Below are 18880 nucleotides of genomic sequence, written 5' to 3'. Positions count from 1 at the left end.
TTTAGCATTTTATCGCATGAGAAAGCAACAGTAAGAAAGTAGCAGCATTAACAAGATAGCAATAAAAACAAAAAAGAGTAACAGTAACATAAAAAGCACAGTAACACTAGTAACAACAGCAGTGGAACAATAGAAATTAATTTAAAATAATTGGTATAAAAATTATGATTTCTAAAAAAGCCAATTTCTATGGTTAAAAAATACTAACATTCAAACAACCTTTTTAAATTAGATTCTGTTACACCACTGTATTTTTTTTGACTTACTACGATAAATATTATTATTGTAGAGTATTTTAAAGTCCAGACAACAGACGACATCGCACAGTCGAAGAAATATTGAAAAATCTTGCCAAAAGTTAAAAAAATCAGCGGAATTACATAAAATTTTGTGTATGCTATTTTTTTATTCAATATGGCAGATATCGCTGTTAAGTGCAACTAAAATTTTTAACTATATTTGAAGCATGGTCTACTCCTGAAGCCTGAAAACTTATCTGAGTTGCAAATGCTAAATAAAATTTAAATCCGATCGACCGATTGCACTAGAGCTTTTTTTCTCTTATTTTTTGTGTTTGAAAAATCTGAAAAAATTTAGCTGTTTAATAAAAATAAAATTTTTTAAAAACTTTAATAGAGAGAAACTTAAAAATATTTCACTGCAATATTTGTTGGGTTGTTCACTATGAGGCATGTGTTTTTGAAAACTTATTTTAAAATGTCTAGTCCTGCTAAATAATACAGCTAACCAGCTGCATACGTTATTTACATTTTATGTACATTATTTACATCTTCAAGTCTTCCAGTTAAAATAATATAAATGTTATATAAATGGTCAAAACTTTTTTTTGTTTTTTGGCCTGGAGAAATTGCGATAATATCATGATCGTTCCAATAGAATCTCAATACTATAGACACTTGAATCCCTAGATATTAAATACTGAATGGAAAAGGTCGGTTTTTTAGTAGTTATGAAACAAGTGCAAAAAGAACTATTGCTATTGAATTTGATATATTAGAAATATTTGGAATTGCGTTTAAAAAATTATTTTAAAGGAATAAATATTCCTATTTTTAGGAAAAAGAAGAGCTTCCGTGGCGCAATTGGTTAGCGCGTTCGGCTGTTAACCGAAAGGTTGGTGGTTCAAGCCCACCCGGGAGCGAGTAATTGTTTATTACATCAGAAGAAAGTTTCTACATTTTGTTCTACCAAACTTGGTGCTCTTTTTTTACAAACACATTGTTTAGAATTTTGTAAGGGACAAAATTTTTACTTTTTAAACAAATAGTAATTCAATAATAAATATCTAATCATCAAATTTAAATGCTTGACTTTTTTTTAAGTTAATGACAATTAACTGTAATTATTTGAATGAAATAAACTAACTTAATCATGACATGCCAGACTTTTTTTAAGTAAATGATAAATAAGAGGTTAATATTAAAGATGATATTCTTTAAAAGGGTATTTCTAGTATTCTTCCACAATTTTGCAAAAGTAATTTGAAAAAGTTATTTTCAGATTTGTTGTTGCTGGGGGTACTGGGGGTGTTGGGGTGCTGAGGGTGCTGAGGGTGCTGGGGTATGGTGAGGGGTGGGAAGGGGAGGAAAGAAGTAATCAATTTTTAAAAAATAGTTTCAAAATAAAATTCAAATTATTTACAAATGTTTTAAGCTTTATTTGTTAAAATAAAATAAGATACACGTTTTTCTTTTTTTTTTTTTTTTTTTTTTTTTTTTGTAAGAAACTTGTTTATAAGGAGCTAGTTTTTCCAGTTTAGTAATAGTGGTATTTCACTGTTGCATTGCTGCTCCCACCTATTCTACACCTCCTATGTCTTTTCACAGAGTCAGACTACAGTCAAGCTCAACAGTAAGTTCTCTCTTACTTTTAAAAAGAACTTGTTCTTTGACATACCGTTTGTAATTAGCGACAAAATAACGACGATATTCGTTTTTATTTCGTTTTACTTTAAATGATAATAAAGTTAATAGTTGTAAAACTGTACCACTATTACTAAACTGAAAAAAAAAATTCAAAAGTATACCACTAAAATGATAAAGAAATCATCTTCATACAATTACATTAAAGGTAGAGTGTCACCGTAAAGGAATTTTAAAGTGTCTAATGGATCTTGCCAATGAATGGTGCCAGCAAATTTTATGATTCAAATGACTTCATAAATGTTCAATTAGATTAAGATCTGGAGATTTAAGCCGCTGTCGTGCCGCTGTTGAATATGAGTAAACAAAAAGTAAGAGAGAAAAAGTAAGTAAAACGCAGTTTTACTTACTTTTTTTTTCTTACTTTTTCTTTCTAATCTGAAACTAAAGAAACTCTTAAGAAACTTTTAGTACTAGAGTTGTAAAAAAGTACCCCTAAAATAAGAAACTTTTTAGTACTGGTCCATTTACTTCGTTTCTTACTAAAAAAGTTGTGCAGAGTATCCCTAAAACTCAATTGCATGTGCTCTTATCCTGACATTTTCTGCTCAAATTCTGGTGCTGTTAATAAGAAGCCTGGATGAGGGTTTCACAAAAACATTCAGATGATTCAGAAGTGACATCATAAAACTGTGATGGAGTTTGGTTGCTAGTGATATCTCCAGACACAAATGAAAAAAATATCTGGTGTAATTTCTGAACTTTTGAACGTAAATTACAACCCCAAGACAAAAATTTTAAAAATCTAAATAAAGTATCCATGTAAATAAATCTTAAAAAAGTAACCCTCTAAATATAGAGTGTTTTAGTTTATATTATATTCACAATAATTTGTTATAAGAAACTTAAATATCTAAGTTTAAAAATATGTTTCTACAACTTTTGTAGTTGATGTGTTCGTTTAATTTTTTTACTAATAGCTTTTTAAATTGAAATTTCTACAATTTTATTTAAAAGATTTTTTAAATATATTGATTTTGTATTCTTTGATGAGTTTCATTAATGCTGTTTTTATTGTATTAATTTCAAAGAGTTTACTTAACAATTTGCCGGATCTCAAAGTAAGATTAACTTTTATGTTATGTCATTTTTTTTTTTTTATGCTTCATCAAAAGAAGATGAACTTTTATGCTATGTCATTTTTTTTTTTTATGCTTCATCAAAAGAAGATGAACTTTTATGCTATGTCATTTTTTTTTTTATGCTTCATCAAAAGAAGATGAACTTTTATGTTATGTCATTTTTTTTTTTATGCTTCATCAAAAGAAGATGAACTTTTATGCTATGTCATTTTTTTTTTTATGCTTCATCAAAAGAAGATGAACTTTTATGTTATGTCATTTTTTTTTTTATGCTTCATCAAAAGAAGATGAACTTTTATGTTTGTTTTTTTTAATTATTTCTTTGAGTTTGAAAAAAGAAAAAAAAAAAACACTTTTAAACAGTCAATGTTGTTAATTTTTTTTTTTTTGCATTTAAAGAAAAAAAAAGAATATTTTATTTTATTTTGAGTTTATTGTTATATGATCTTCTGTTCGCTCATATTTTTCGCTTCATCTTTTGACTGCAGTTGGGTTCGCTCCGGCACAAGTATCTTTTTTCGCCTCAATGATAACATTCTATCTGAAGTGAAACTCATAAACAAGCGATAAAAACATCTAACATGACAACGTCAATTGTAATTTTAACAAAATGTAATTTGAACTTAAAATGTTCTGATAAAGAATCAAGAAAACCATAGAAAATATTTAAACTTTGATAGAATTATAGCTAGCATATACAACTTACATTTTACAACTTATATTTATGAATTGTTAATCCAAAGGCTCAAAATTAAAGAGGTTCTTAGTTTAAAATTCATTTATAGAAAAGTTTTAAGAAGACCGTTATAAAATTTTAAAGTTTTCATTTTGATAAAGAAACTTCAAACTTTTTAAATCCGTTTGGGACCTTTTAACTCCATTAGGCACCTTCTAACTCTATTAGGCACCTTTTAACTATATTTATCTCCACTTCAAGACATCATATTCCAAAAAAAAATTAATCTAATAAATACAGGCAACGAGATTATAAATTTTGTAGCAAGTACAATTACTTTTATAAACATCAATGTAGCTGAATTTCTTGCATCAACTTTTTGTCGAAGGGACAGAAAAGAAACTCAGCTACTTTAACATAATAATACTTTAATAAAAATAATTGTAATAGCAGTTTACAGTTACAAAATTTATAATTGAAAAAATAAAAGTAAGATAAAAAATTATAAGATGAAGACTTTTTGATGAAGACTTTTTGCCGTTAGGCAGCTTTATATTTATAATTAAACGCTTGATGAAAATTTACAACTGCAAAAGTATGACAAACTTCTTTTAATCAAATTCCATTAAATTACACCAAAACTCATGTGTTTTATAACCATATTGGGATTTTCTGCATACTGTTTTTGATGAAAATACATTGGCAATTGGATTTTTATTAAAAATCTCACTAAAATTTAAAAGCAACGACAAAATATGCAGAAGTCGTTCTGTTCGTTGGGTATTGTTTAAGTTTGAGGTACAAAAGGTTTTCACTTTTAAAATAAAAGATCAGGATACTAAACAATATGTATTACAATCTAAAGCACCTTACTTAGCTGTCTTAAAAATTAAATGCGCTGTAGATATTTCAAGAGCTGTACAACATCCGAGTGCTTAACCCTTCTTGCCACAACCGCAATTATTTTTACATGTATTACTGTGGTGTATAGGACTTTTTTAAATGATATCATTTTCGCAGAAAACCGTTATTACTTTTTGGAGAGATACGAAACAAGCGTTCAGTAAGATTTATAATAATGTTATTAAAAATGGATGATAATTGTATTTCTTTTTTAAGTATAATAATAAAAAATCTGTTTAAGTACGATTTGGCCTAAGAACAAAGTAGTTTTTTTTTTTATTACTATTTGGTTTAAAGTTAATGTTATTGTTAAAAGCCAAACTTTTGTATCATATAGGTCTACCGCTTCAAAACTTCTCTCGCTGGATGAGACTGGTTATTCATTCGCAGAAGAACAGTCTTACGTTACAATTAGTAAATCGCATCACTTTAACAACGAAGTTAAGAAAAGTGATGCGGAAATTGAAAATGAAACACATTATATATCAATTGACAACTCTATAATTGAACACAATCCAAGAATTGATGATAACTTACCCCCTGATTCCTACAAATGGTACTTGAAAGATCAACAATTTTCAGTAGATTGTAGTTTACAGATTCCAGTGAAACGGCTTGTTTACTTTCGCTCTCACCGAACTGGCAGTCATACTTTGAGTAATATCTTTTATCGCTACGGAGATGTAAATAACTTGTATTTTGCATTGTCAAATGCTCCCACTTTTAGACATTACTGGCCACTTCGTTTTCATCACACGTTTGTTGATAAAAGTTTGTTAAACAAAGTTCTTCCGGATTTTGTTATTGGCGTTGGTCGCACGCGAGTTCCTAGGATGAAATCTTTTGTTCCGAGGGAAACAGTTTTTATTGCAGTTGTCAGAAATCCTGTAGATCATTTTCAATCCCTTTACGAATACATAGACATTTCTTTTTTTATGGCGCTTATTTCAAATGGTACGGATTTGTTTAGTGAGTTTGCAAGCAATCCTTTGGAAAAGACTCTGCTGTTTGTGAACGAAACAAAGCAATACGACCCAATATTTGATCTGATCAAAAACCGTAAGAATGTTTTGTTAAAATTAATGTAAAATCTGTTCTACGTAATACTGTTTTAGCTAAAAATGCGTCTCAAAGTCGCTTGAAACTAAATTGATCGCTTTCTTTTTTTATTTACAATACTTTCTGCTCAGGTGAAAAGCAACTGTTTCTTCTGTCGTTTAAAGTTTTTTGAGGTTTCTATAGTTTGCTAAAAACAGCATATCAAGAATTAGGTTTGAGGATATATTTTGATTAAGCTGTAGTTTTGCTTATCACTGCATATTACTGTTCACAAATATAAGCACATATGCGACCAAGTAAGATTAGTGCGTAAATCGTTATTTAAAGTTATGATGCCAACATAATATCCAGTTATTTTTCTTTATTGTAACCGTAGTAAAAAAAGATTCAAACATAAGTTTTTGTTTAATTTTCCTTTTGTTTATTATCTATTTTCCGTAAATTTTTTTCAAAAAAATAAGCAGGCAAAATAAAAAGAAATTATTGTTCTATCATATAGCTCAGCTCTTTGATTTGGGGTTCGAAAAGAGAGATTACAAAACCAATCTTGATTTAAAGTTCATTATTCGTGAGTTGGAAGAGCAACTTGACTTTGTTTTAGTTAACGAATATATGGACGAGTCGCTTGTTTTGCTTCAGAGAAGAATGTGCTGGCAACTTTCTGACGTAATCTACTTTAAGCAACGAGTTCGAAAAACTAGGCAAGCTGTACTTGAAAAAACTAAGGTAAAGTTATCTTACTTACAGAATTTTGTGTGTGTTTGTCGTGAGGATTATTGCTATTAACACTTTTCAGCCCATCGTTGCTATATGACAGCATGTCATTCAAAATATAAACTTCGCGCCTAAGTAAGTTTTTCGCATTAAATGAATTGCCATATGGCAACAAGTCAAAATTTTTGTTTAAAAAAAAAAAAACAATGTAATTAAACATTATATTATGCTGTCTAGACAACAGTTTCTAAGAAATAACTAAAAAATTTTATCGAAATTAAATAATTTAGGCTGGAAAGGGTTGATGTTCTTTTGTCTTGTCTTGCCCTCAGTGTGTGGGTGTGGCCGTGGCCGTATTTCTATTTTTACGAATGTTTGTGTGTATTGAATGTTTGTGTTTACGAATGTTTGTGTGTGAATCTGTAACTTAGCTGACTTCTAAAGTTTTAGAATAAATTTTTAATAATAAAAATGAGCAAAGAAAAATGCTTACTCTTCACTCGAACTAATAATACTTACTGCTGGTTGTTTATTTTACAAATATATAATTTAACCTAAAAACAAATTAAACCAGATGTTTAACCTAAATATATTCTTTAATACTTTTACAACTAATAGGAATAATATAATTTCCTTTCACAAGTAACAAGAGACTTTACAATTAATACAATTAATACTTTACAATTAATTTTACAATTAATAGAAACAGGAAATCAAATTCATTTCAAAAATCCTCTCTAAACATTTTTGGAACTCTCGCCCAGGTCAGACAGCTGATGTCTATTTATGTTGGAACCATTCCCAAACATAAAATCTCTCAATAGCACTTTAAGTTCAGCTGAAACCATTTTCTCTCTATTTTGTTCTTAAAATTCGTAACCAAAATATTTTTTTCCAGATTTTCTCGATGCTTCTTTTTCTATGTGGCTGCAAGTGTAGTTCCAGCATAGCCAATGATTTATATTGCACATACTTTTTTTTTTCACTTTGACCTCATAGCCATGGTTATCTGAACGTGTTTTTTCATTTACCTTTTATTAATTTAAATTTTTGTCTTTGGACTCAACTTGTTAGTAAAAATGATAAAATATCCACAATATGGTCACGATGATTAAAGCTGAACTATTATCATTCTATCGATGTAAACATGCATTTCTAGGTATCAAATTTCATGCAATTAAAGAGATGGGTCCACCTTGTGTTTCGGCGTTTTCTCGTACGGTTTATAGTTCTTTGAGTTCGATGTTTAAATCGAGTAATATTTATAATATTTATAATATTTTTAATATTTATAATGCTAAGTATATGATTTATTTTGCTTCCCTTGTTCGCATTAACTAAATGTTCTTTAAAGCAGAAAAATGTTAACAGCATTAAGAAGTCTTCAAAAGTTTGTTCAGTTTTTATTGTTCAAAGCAATACGAATGAAAAAAAATTCGGTAAATATGATTAGAGCTCAGGCAAACATGGTGTTGATTGTACACACAGAAAGCATTTACTCTCTTATATTCATATAGGAAGATATTCGCCGTTGGAATAAGGAAGATGAGTTTTTATACAAGCATTTCAACGAAAGCCTCTGGAAAACACTGCACAAACAGGACAAAGCATTTTGGGATGATGTCAAAAAACTTAAAAAAATCTCGGCTCAGCTTAAGCATCAATGTACAGAAACTGAGGATGAGATTAAACATTCAAAAAAAGGTAGCTTTTAAATGCGCAGATTATAAGATATAAATATTTTTAGTTCAGTAAGTACATAATAAATAAGAGTAATAATAAACTAAGATTCTTACTTTAAAATCGAGATATAAAAGTGAGTTTACTCTTTCCACGTTAATTTCTACCATAACTATTAACAGCTAGTATGTACAAGCAAGTGGGCAGCGCCATAGAAAGAACCGGGTGCTTCACCTCCCATTATTTTAGCTTTAAGGTTACTAAAATATATACATTCTAGTTGTGTTAAAGCCATTTCCTGAGCTTCAAAAATTAAGTAGTACTTTTAAACCCCTCGCCCCTCCGACAATTTCGTGGTGCCGCTCCTGAGGTGAAATTCACAGGGAAGCTGGTGCAAGATGTGTTTTCTTTTTAGCTGAAAACTTTGAAAGCAATTTATTTTGCTATAAGGTTCTATTGTGTTTCTGTTTAGAAAATAAATTGGTGATAGGCTCTCCATTCAAAGCAAAAGAATCTATTTTTGAAGAGGTTATATATCCACGCCAACATGTAGAGCAAGAATTAAAATGGTTATGCGAGAGAGTGTTACTTAGTGAAAGAGAATACGTTGCTTTACTAAAAACTAAACAGCGTCAAGTTTTAATGAAAGAAAATGCAAAGCTATGGCAAAAAAGTTATTTCGAAAACAAAAACGAAAACAAACATTTTAACTTCCCACTAAAAAATACCGAAGAAAAGATATTCGAAGATGAACAGGCATCACCTCCCAAAGAGGAAGTAGAGGAAGAAAACAGCGAGTTTTTGTTAAGATAGGAGCTTTTACATCGAAACATTTTACAATAATTAGTACAATACTTTGGAAAATTCCCCAAATCTTAATGAAATTCTTAATCCAAATAATGTTTGGTTTTCTAATATCCAACAAATAGCTCATTCAAAACGAATGGATGATTGAAAACTCCAGAAAAAACGAATATAGTTGAACTTACCCAATGCAGCTCAAAAATCCGCGTTAGTGACAATGGGCTAAACATTTTTTTCTACACTTAATCTTTCCTCTTTATGTCTCTGAGATGAAATAATATATAAAATTGCACTTATTTACTTGTTTTTTTTTCACTGCTACCAGAGTTGATCTTTTTTCAAGTTTCAGACTTTTTTCTGGTTTTTCATCAGATGCGTTTGATTTTTCCAAAGCTGATTTTGATTTAACGCACTCAGTTTTGCAGATTCCAATGCCTTCTGCTTCAACAAGTAAACTTTTGTCAGTTTAAGAGTGCAACAACCCATTTTTGTCACATTAGAAATCACTTAGAAATATCCGAAGATCTTAAAGAGCGTTTTTAAATGACTGCGTATGAGAGTTAAGATCAGCCGTTTTAGTTATGACGTTTTATATTGTGTAAAAGTAAAGTTTTTTTTATACTCTGTTAAATATAAGGAAATATAAAGAGAGACCTAACAAAACCTGGGCATCAATTGCTTGTCAGTTAAGTCTGCTTTAAATTCGACTTTGTTAGGCTCAGGTCATTTTTGACAATCATCTTCAAATTTATTAAAACTGGTGACTAGATTGACTTCGGTGTCTTCGGTGACAGAACGCATGAGATCACTGTATATAGTAAGTTAAAAACAAGGGTGCAAACTGAATGCTATATTTTCTGCAACTTCAATAATAACATTCTCATATATAAGGATAAAAACAATACCAGCATAAAAACGATAATAATAAACACGAAAAGACTTCAGGCGCTAAGAAATTATTTAAAAAGTGGAACATTCTAAAAAAACGGCGGGAAAATTATAATTGATAAATAAGAAAAATAGAAAATAAAACGAAGAGAGAATATATAAATTGCTGAAAAATAAAAAAAATAATTCTTTACAAACTAAAGAACGGTATTTCTATTGTTAGCTATAATATCAAAAATTAAAACATTTTCATATAAAATTAAACATTTTATAAAAAGAATTTTTTTTTGTACAAAAGACAATATATACTGTTTTCAAATTACTACTAGTTTGAATAAGAATAAATCTATAGTCTCATCTTTCGCTTTTCTTTTCTTTTAAGTATTATATATTAATCAAATTTATGTTTATATATGACATTTTACAGCATTAAAAAATATTTATAAAAATAATTAGCGAACTAACAGTAGCCTCTTAAAACCTTTTTCAAAGTTGAATTACCTTTTTGTTACATTACCTTTTTGATATGCTAAAAATAAAAACTTCTCTAGATGTAATTATTTAAAAATATGTTCACGTTATTCGCTGGGAATCGGCTTCAGCGCAAACATTTTTTCAATTTCTTCTAATGACTTTCCTTTTGTTTCTGGCACGTAGAAAAAAACAAAAAAGAAACTAGCCAATGAAAATGCAGAGAAAAACCAAAATGTTCCTTGCTCATAGAAAGATTTAATCATAGACTGAAACGTTTTTGTAACCACAAAGACAAGCAACCAGTTCACAAAGGTGACAATACCACTTGCAAAACCTCGAGCTCGAGGTGGGAATATCTCAGACATAAGCAACCACAGCAAAGGTCCCCATCCAATAGAAAATACTATAATGTAAAAAATAACACAAAGAACAGCCAGCCATGAAATATGAGCTAATGGGACTGAATGAGAAACATTTCCTCCAAAAATGGAAATTCTTTTTTCACTTCCTTTCAATGGAATATCAGCAATATCATAATAAACTCCCAGAAGTAGGGTACAAACAAACATTGAAACACTTCCAATCATTAACAGCAACCTTCTACCCAACTTATCAACCACTAAACAAGAAACTGCTGTTGCTAACACTTGTGCACCGCCAACTGATAATGATACTGCTTCAGCATTGTTAAGCCCAGCAGAGGAGAATATATTTGCATCAAAAAATAAAACAGCATTTACACCACAGAACTGTTGGAATAACATTAAAAAGGTGCCTATAACCAAGGGTCGATACAAACCAGGTTTCAGGAAATCATTGAAGGAAGACTTTTCTTGTTGATCTAAATAAATAATAAATTTTAATAACAATATTATGGCATTTTACCTTAACACTTGATAAATACACTTTAATAAAAAATTACCAAGATTATTCTCAATTTCACAAATTTCTCCTTCTGTGTCATATAAAGGACCACGCAACCACTGAAGCCCTTGAAACCCTAACTGACGCTGATTATGAGCTAGAAGCCATCTGGGTGTTTCTGGCATAAACATCATCAAAAGGACCATGGCTGTTACAATAAAAACAGCAAACATAGCAGTCCATTGCCATGACAACTTAAAACCCACAAGATAAGCAATAAAAATGCCAACCACTACACCAAGTTGATTAATGGCACCTAAACCCCCACGAAGTCGTGCTGACGAAACCTCTGCAATATAAACCTACGATAATATATGTTTAAAAAAATGTGGAAAAAAAAAACTATTGTTGAATAAAAAAGTGATATTATGATTTTATTCACATCAGATATACTATTTAAAATTTGAGTTTACAAAAACAATTCTTACTGGAACAGCTAGAGAACTCATACCAACAGCAATACCAGTTAAAATTCTGCCTGTATACAACATTCCAACATTTGAGGCATAGCATATCAAGCACCATCCTGGTACATAGAAAATTGAAGTCATTAAAATGGTTGATTTTCTGCCAAATCTATCAATACAATATCCTGCAGCCATGCTTCCAATCAATGCTCCCACTGCTATCAAAGACTAAAAGTAAGGAAATAATTTTTCATTATAAGCAAAAAAAACCTAATTTTAAGGTTTGAATAAGTTACTTGTTTTTTAAAACTCAATTTAGCAGTATAAATATTTTGATGAAAATAATAATTTAAAACAATTACATAAAAAATAACTTCATTAGTTAAATTACTGAAATTAAAATATGCATGTTTAAGGATATGTTAATACAATGATTCTTCTGTTATCAACACAAAAACATATAATACTTCTGTTAAAAGCATGTAACATAATCAACAATATTAAATCATTAACTACTTTTTTCATGTCTTTTATTTACATATAATGAATTTTGTGATGAATTCAGGTTTAAAATTGTTAAAGATGCCGTACTAATATCTTGGTAGAAATCAGTCTATATTTATGGTTTTAATTCATAGGCTGTAGCAGTTGTATTCATGCATTTAATCTAACCATTTTTATACATTTACTGTATCTATAAATTCCCAGAATATCCTCTTTTTTTTTGAGTTTTGAAGTACACTGGTATTTTTAAAATGATATAAAATTATGCTTAGATTTCAAAAAAAAAAAATTTTAATGAACTGAGGTAAATAGCTGATGACATTTTCAAGCATAACCATAAGTATAGTTTTAAACTATTTTTTCTTAAACTAGTAACATATTGTAAAACATTTTAAAGAACTTACAGCAAACCATGAAAATTGACTTTCTGTGATATTCAATTTTGTGTCCTTTTCCATACCAGACTCAGTTGGAGAAGTAAAACCAAGTGTAAAACCAAAACAAAGTGAAGCTAAAGATGCAGTGACAGCAGCGGCAAAAACAGTGATAAACCGATCATTGGGCCTTGGGCCCTTTTCAAGTAAGGGAATCTTTTCATCAGCACTGGTAGGCATTTTTTATCTTGTAAGGATAAAAAATATAGCTTAACACAAAAAAATTATGTATGTATGTATGCATGTATGCATGCATGCACGCATGTATGTATGTATGTATGTATGTATGTATGTATGTATGTATGTATGTATGTATGTATGTATGTATGTATGTATGTATGTAGGTATGTATGTATGTATGTATGTATGTATGTATGTATGTATGTATGTATGTATGTATGTATGTATGTATGTATGTGTGTATGTATGTATGTGTGTGTATGATGTATGTATGTATGTATGTATGTATGTATGTATGTATGTATGTATGTATGTATGTATGTATGTATGTATGTATGTATGTATGTATGTATGTATATATGTATATATGTATGTATGTATATATGTATATATGTATGTATGTATGTATGTATGTATGTATGTATGTATGTATGTATGTATGTATGTATGTATGTATGTATGTATGTATGTATGTATGTATGTATGTATGTATGTATGTATGTATGTATGTATGTATGTATGTATGTATGTATGTATGTATGTATGTATGTATGTATGTATGTTTACGTATGTATGTGTGTGTATGTATGAATATAGTTATGTAACTTACTAATACATAACATAATTATCATATCCATCAGGTAAATTTATTATTAGTGATTTTAGTAACTTTATTATTAGTGATGGTAGTACCAAACATGCAGTTTAATTTCTTAACTAATTTAAAATTTTGAAAATTTAACACTTGACATCCAAAATGCCAGAACACACCTTCGGACCACAATGTCGTCTTCGCTTCTTTCTTTCTTGAAAATGTTTGCGTGTTTATTAAAAATATTTACATACGCATTCCTTTTTCTATGAAATGGTCACGGAATTTTTTTTAAGTAAACAAAAAAATCCGAAAAAAGAGAACGTACGACTTTATTTCAAGAGTACTACAAGAGTATGTATGACTTTACTTCAAGAGTACGATTTTAGGCATTATTTTGTTTCCCTTTAAATTACTTCTTTTGTTATTGTGCTTAGTTCTTTTAGTAAATTATTACCTTATGCAAATTTTTCTATCAATTGATTGCAAGTGAATATGAAAATGTTGGGGGTGGGACCTTTGCTTCCATTAGTTAAATATTAAAATTTAAAGAATTTAGAGGCGCACACTGGGACAGAATAGCTTAAAAACTAACCATTTGACAAAAATGAAATTGGGCAATTGTAATGTATCATAGAGACTGTATTATAATGTATCATATTCCATCTTATCCCTCTTGTTGAGCTTAGGACCGATCCTTTACCCTATAGAACCCCTTTATCAGCGCAACTTTTTTGTTTAAAAAAATCGCGCGCAAGCGAGTTAGTTTTTACCCCTTTGCTTTTATAGTGTTAAATAAACATTTCGCCTCTTTCGTGAATCATTGGGGAAATCCGTTGGACAAAGAAAAAATCGAATCTGTATCTAGGTGAGCATATAAATTGCTTTAAAAAATGACAAAAGTGAAATATCTTAAAAGCTCTTTTTTCAAAGGTTGATTGATCGGTAAAAACCAGGTAACGAAACAAATAAACACATGTAGTGACGTAACTTTTTTTAACTGCTGTTAATGAGGTTATGACCTGTAATTAATTTTTTTTCGAGTTAGCATTAAAATTAAATTCGAATTATTCTAATTTATTTTAATAACTTTAGCAAAAAAAGTTTATTCATTATTTATTCATTCAAGCTTTTAATAATTATTTTTTTACTATCTGAAAACAAATGTTTCAAAATCTATCCAATATTTTTTCTCAAATTTAACGAGTGTCTTTAAAATATTTCACTTACAAAAACTACAGCTAAAAAAAAAGACATTTTTGATCAATCTTAAAGCTATTCTGCCCCTGTGTGCGGCGAAACTAGAAACCGTGAAAGGAGAAACGACAAAAAGTGAACGTCCCAACACGGTCTTTTACATTAGGCAAAACGGCGCTGTTGTTATGCAGATGCTCTGGAATTAGAAATGTAAGCGAAATATGCATTAAAAAGTTGTATTGATCGTCGTCGAACTTGAATAATTGAGCTGTTGAAATCATCATCAGCTGGGACAAAATTATGTTTTTTGTACCAAAAAAAATTAAATAAGAAAAAATAAGAATTAGTTTTATCAAGAAGGACTTGAGCTTTGCAGTTTCAAAACAAAGAAAGCGAAACTTACTGTTTTTAATTTTTAATCCGCTTGATTAAACAAATTAGGGTTAGATGCAACTTAAAAATTATTTCTTTATTAATTCCTATAATTTCGACGAATTCATCTTCATTTGAAAAGGCTCGTCAAAGGCTCGTCAGTGCTACCGTCATTTGTTTCTGATCCTCCATTTTAGTTAACAAAAAGTCCTCTTTTTTTGGAAATGCTTTTTGTATACAGATTTTTTTGTTAATTAACAGGATTTCTTTGCGTCTCCTTTTGCGTGGCATTTTTGGATTGGCAACTTGGAGGAAATATGAATAAGAAAATGAAAAAATCTTACCTAAGCATGAAATGTAAATAATCCGTATTGCAATCCACCCGATGATGAATGAAGTTTTACAACTATATTGTTCATGTGTTTTGGTAAACATCCACATATACCACAAAATTGACTAGAACATGTTAAGACATTATGGAATTTGCCATCTACTAAAGCAAACTTGAATGGTATGTCTGACTGAAAAAATGTCTGACTGTAATGGGTTTGCCATTAGATAACTTAACACAACTTTATATTTTTTATATGATATTGGACATCTTTTTCAAAGTGGCTTCTTCGATGAGTATTTTTAATTAGTTATTCTTTTTCAAATTTTAATCTTAAAGATTGACAATATAAAGAAAATTAACGTTTTTACTTCTGATAAAAGTATTAGGGTTTAAGTGGAACAAGGCAACTTTGAAACAGCATTATTAAATGATTGTATGATTTTGCATTATTTTGAATGGTAATGTTATTCTCTCATAAAGAGTTATTACAAAAATAAAATTGTACTTATTGTTGTTTTTTTCCAGTTGATGTATAACTTTAAAAAAAAATTTATTAGTATATTAAGAAAAAGTAATAAAAATATGATACACTGAAAGGTTATGAAAGTTTATTTTTTTGTTTAGAGGTTAGGCATCAACAATCACCATATTTACATTGGAAAATTTTTTTTTCATTGCAAGTATTTGTAAAAAAATAACTGTTATATATTTATGTTTACACAATCTGTTTATAATACATTAGAAGTAAAAAGTTATTAAGAAATATTTGTGCATTGACTTAAAAAGTTATTTTTGCATAACAAACTATTAAACAGATATGATTTTTTTGTTATAACTCTATTTATACCAAAAACTGTCAAAAAACATCAATCTCATTTGTATTTACATACCTGTAGCAGTAGATTCACATAAGCAAATGTTTGGGGGATATTGTAGTTTTTTTGAGCCTAAAAATACAGAGTTATTGCTAAAAAATGATCAAAAAAATTATAAAAATTTTTTCTGCTGCTGATAAAAATTGAGGATAATACTTACATTGAACTTTTTCAAAGTTTGAACTAAAATAAAAACAAAAACGAAGTTAATAAAAATAATATGGCTTAAAATGATACTCAGCAAAGTTATTTTAAAGCAAATGTAGGGTAAAAAATTTAGTTGTTAAAAAATGAAAAAAAAAATCGTTATGAAATACTCGTCAAGTTCATGTGGCAATAACCGGATGAAATAACTTTTTAATTGATATTTAATATTTATTTTAGTAAATGTTTCTACTAATGATAACGTGTCAATCATCATGATAAATTTTCAGCATACAAGGTTGACAATATTTTTTGAGAACTTTGGTACACTCTGCCCCGTTGTGTGACGTGGCTTTCTTTGCGTTCTGGTTTTTTAATTGCCCTTTTTTTTTTTATTTTTTTCATTCCTTTTTTTCTTAGGCTGGGTGATAAAACCCCGGATCTCAAAATAATAACTGATAGCGTGTACGGGAAATTTTTTAAAGCCAATTTGGCTTTTCAAAACTAGTCAAAAGCAAAGGAAATTAAAAAAAACGCAAATAAAGTTTCAAATTCTAGAATTAACCAAAAAAAGTTTTCATCCCTATATATATATATATATATATATATATATATATATATATATATATATATATATATATATATATATATATATATATATATATATATATATATATATGTATGTATGTATGTATGTATGTATGTATGTATGTATGTATGTATGTATGTATGTATGTATGTATGTATGTATGTATGTATGTATGTATGTATGTATGTATGTATGTATGTATGTATAATTTTTCTCATCAAATGTTTGCTGCTTTAAACGCATAGAGTTCTATTTTAAAAAACAAAGAATTCGATTTATCTTAAAAGATAGTTAAAAGATATAGTAGTTGGCTATTATTTGTTATCATTCGTTAGAAAACGAAAAACCAAACATCGATGCTGTTTTTTTTGAAAAAATTATGTAGTTTTTCAAATATCCATTATTAAGTCCCTAAAATAATATAACTTTTAAATATACTGACTTTATTTCTAAGTTGATTTCATTATTTTGCCATATTATTATTATTTTCTTTTTAAAAAATGTACTGCATATAATTTCAAAATTTCAAATAATCTTAAAACCTATGCATTTCATTTATCTTTTGATTTTAATGGTCGTCCGTGTAGGAAGTCATAATTATTTAATAACTTAAAGTTATTATTCAAGAAATAATTTAAGAGAGTCAAATTACAAACTTGAACAACAAATTTTTTAAACAAAGCAGACTTTGTAAACTGATTATTATGTTACAATTCTCCCAACATCTAAAGACCACAGTAATAAAAACCTAGCAACCACAATAATAGATTTACTTTATTCCTGAGCTTAAAGTGATTGGATTGATGGGAGACATTTCCTTTAAATTCTAGAGGTGAGCCAGATCAAAGGAGAGGAGATGTATTAACATGAGAGCACACATAAAACTTGAATATGAAATTATCAATGTATTGCACTGAAGTGTTACTTGATCTACGATGAGGCGTTACCGAATGAGTCAATTTTGACTGAAAAAACTAGAGATTTGCAATAGTTTCCTTTGTAACACTTTCTTTAATAGTTTCTAAAAATCTAAAAAAATATGAAATGGGAATAGTTCTTATCATAGAGGTTCACTTGTATTTTAAAAAACTGTGAAATTTAGTTCTGCGAGATTTGTGAAGACAAAATAAAATCTGATCGTGGAATTTCGAGGCGGGTTTTTTTATATACTGAAGTTTAGACTCTGTACCATACACTAAAAGATTTGAAGACTTGTTTTGCTTTATATTTCTTGTTAAAGAAAAGAAGTGTTTAAATAAAACATTTTACCCACAACCCCAAAAAAATTAACCTTTGATGATTTGATTAAAAGAACGTCAAATATAAAAATAGTTCAGAAGCGCATCTGTATTACAGAATCATCATCCTATTATCATCATCGTCATCATTCACATCATATAAATCAAATATCAATTTCTATAACTGGTTTATATTCTTCTAGACATAAAGTTGTGACAAATCTGAAGCATTAATAAAAATAGTTACAATCCAACTTTTTTTTTCTAGAAACTCTATTCTCAAATTATGTAATATCATTTCAAAGTTTGTTTTTGTTGAAAGATTTTGTGGAACAATAATTGAAATCAGTAGATAATACAAACCATTTCTTTCAAAAAATTTCTGCATCCTATGGCATCTCCTCAAAAAAATGCAAATACAACAAAATATTTGTATGTTTCAATTAGTTCTTTTTTATTTCTTTCTATCTGCTTTTAAGTAGTTTTTCAAAACATTTTGGGTTTTTAAGGATTTTGTAGTTATTGAGGTTATTGAGTAAACAGAAACTATGCTGAATAAGATAAGTTTGAGCACAATTTTACCTAAAACGCACACAAGTGCAACATAATCTTTGTTGCTACCATTTTTAATTAAATTTTTTTAATGATATGTGGTAATATTATCGTAAACTTGGCATAAGGCTTTTAAGTAATATACTGTTATTTTTATTTTTTATTTTTTGGAATCTTTGCAAAAAAATTTAATTGTAAAGGCCAAAAAGGTAATGCAGAAAAGTGCGTTGTTTGTCCATTAAAAAAGTTTCACGCAATGAGCAGGAGAAGGAACTAAATAGAGGAAGATTTCTTCTATTTTTTTTTAATAGCTTG

General features: G+C 28.7%; 2 protein-coding genes and 1 non-coding gene across 5 annotated transcripts; 2 read left to right on the top strand and 1 right to left on the bottom strand.

Moving 5' to 3' along the window:
* The first annotated feature begins 1088 nt into the window (after window positions 1-1088).
* On the top strand, window positions 1089-1162 carry Trnan-guu (transfer RNA asparagine (anticodon GUU)). The gene has a single exon. It is a non-coding gene; the product is annotated as a tRNA-Asn (tRNA).
* A 3333-nt stretch (window positions 1163-4495) lies between these two features.
* LOC145189176 (galactose-3-O-sulfotransferase 2-like) lies at window positions 4496-9157 on the top strand. Of its 2 annotated transcripts, XM_090087365.1 has the most exons (5): window positions 4496-4764; window positions 4942-5663; window positions 6163-6389; window positions 7895-8081; window positions 8530-9157. In XM_090087365.1, exons 1-5 carry the CDS (start codon window positions 4595-4597, stop codon window positions 8868-8870), a joined length of 1647 nt encoding a protein of 548 aa, XP_089943491.1. In that variant the 5' UTR covers window positions 4496-4594; the 3' UTR covers window positions 8871-9157. The 2 variants fall into 2 exon arrangements, with proteins under 2 accessions (XP_089943491.1, XP_089943492.1); XM_090087366.1 differs by lacking the exons at window positions 4496-4764; window positions 4942-5663 and adding an exon at window positions 5777-5959.
* A 541-nt stretch (window positions 9158-9698) lies between these two features.
* Window positions 9699-18525, bottom strand: LOC145189180 (solute carrier family 2, facilitated glucose transporter member 8-like). 2 transcript variants are annotated; one of them, XM_090087368.1, is made up of 6 exons: window positions 18373-18525; window positions 16058-16134; window positions 12463-12679; window positions 11576-11782; window positions 11146-11449; window positions 9699-11064 (listed from the first exon to the last, which is right to left on the bottom strand). In XM_090087368.1, exons 3-6 carry the CDS (start codon window positions 12670-12672, stop codon window positions 10328-10330), a joined length of 1458 nt encoding a protein of 485 aa, XP_089943494.1. In that variant the 5' UTR covers window positions 12673-12679; window positions 16058-16134; window positions 18373-18525; the 3' UTR covers window positions 9699-10327. The 2 variants fall into 2 exon arrangements, with proteins under 2 accessions (XP_089943494.1, XP_089943493.1); XM_090087367.1 differs by lacking the exons at window positions 16058-16134; window positions 18373-18525 and adding an exon at window positions 13444-13500.
* Window positions 18526-18880: the final 355 nt, after the last annotated feature.

This window comes from Hydra viridissima, unplaced genomic scaffold (genome assembly GCF_058129835.1).
Source record: "Hydra viridissima isolate aposymbiotic clone 2 unplaced genomic scaffold, HvirCarnegie_v1 scaffold_5, whole genome shotgun sequence".
Classification (NCBI taxonomy): domain Eukaryota; kingdom Metazoa; phylum Cnidaria; class Hydrozoa; order Anthoathecata; family Hydridae; genus Hydra; species Hydra viridissima.
Note: the sequence above shows the minus strand (reverse complement) of the source record. Positions and strands in the feature narration are given on the sequence as shown.

Bases quoted from the DNA above. Each gene is read 5' to 3' on its own strand.
- LOC145189180 (XM_090087368.1), bottom strand. From the start codon at position 12,672: ATGCCTACCAGTGCTGATGAAAAGATTCCCTTACTTGAAAAGGGCCCA. The intron at 11,450-11,575 runs GTAAGAATTGTT...ATATTATCGTAG, and splicing joins TGAGTTCTCTAGCTGTTCCA to GTTTATATTGCAGAGGTTTC. The intron at 11,065-11,145 runs GTAATTTTTTAT...TTATTTATTTAG, and splicing joins TGAAATTGAGAATAATCTTG to ATCAACAAGAAAAGTCTTCC.
- LOC145189176 (XM_090087365.1), top strand. From the start codon at position 4,595: ATGCGCTGTAGATATTTCAAGAGCTGTACAACATCCGAGTGCTTAACC. The intron at 5,664-6,162 runs GTAAGAATGTTT...TCTATCATATAG, and splicing joins ATTTGATCTGATCAAAAACC to CTCAGCTCTTTGATTTGGGG. The intron at 6,390-7,894 runs GTAAAGTTATCT...ATATTCATATAG, and splicing joins CTGTACTTGAAAAAACTAAG to GAAGATATTCGCCGTTGGAA.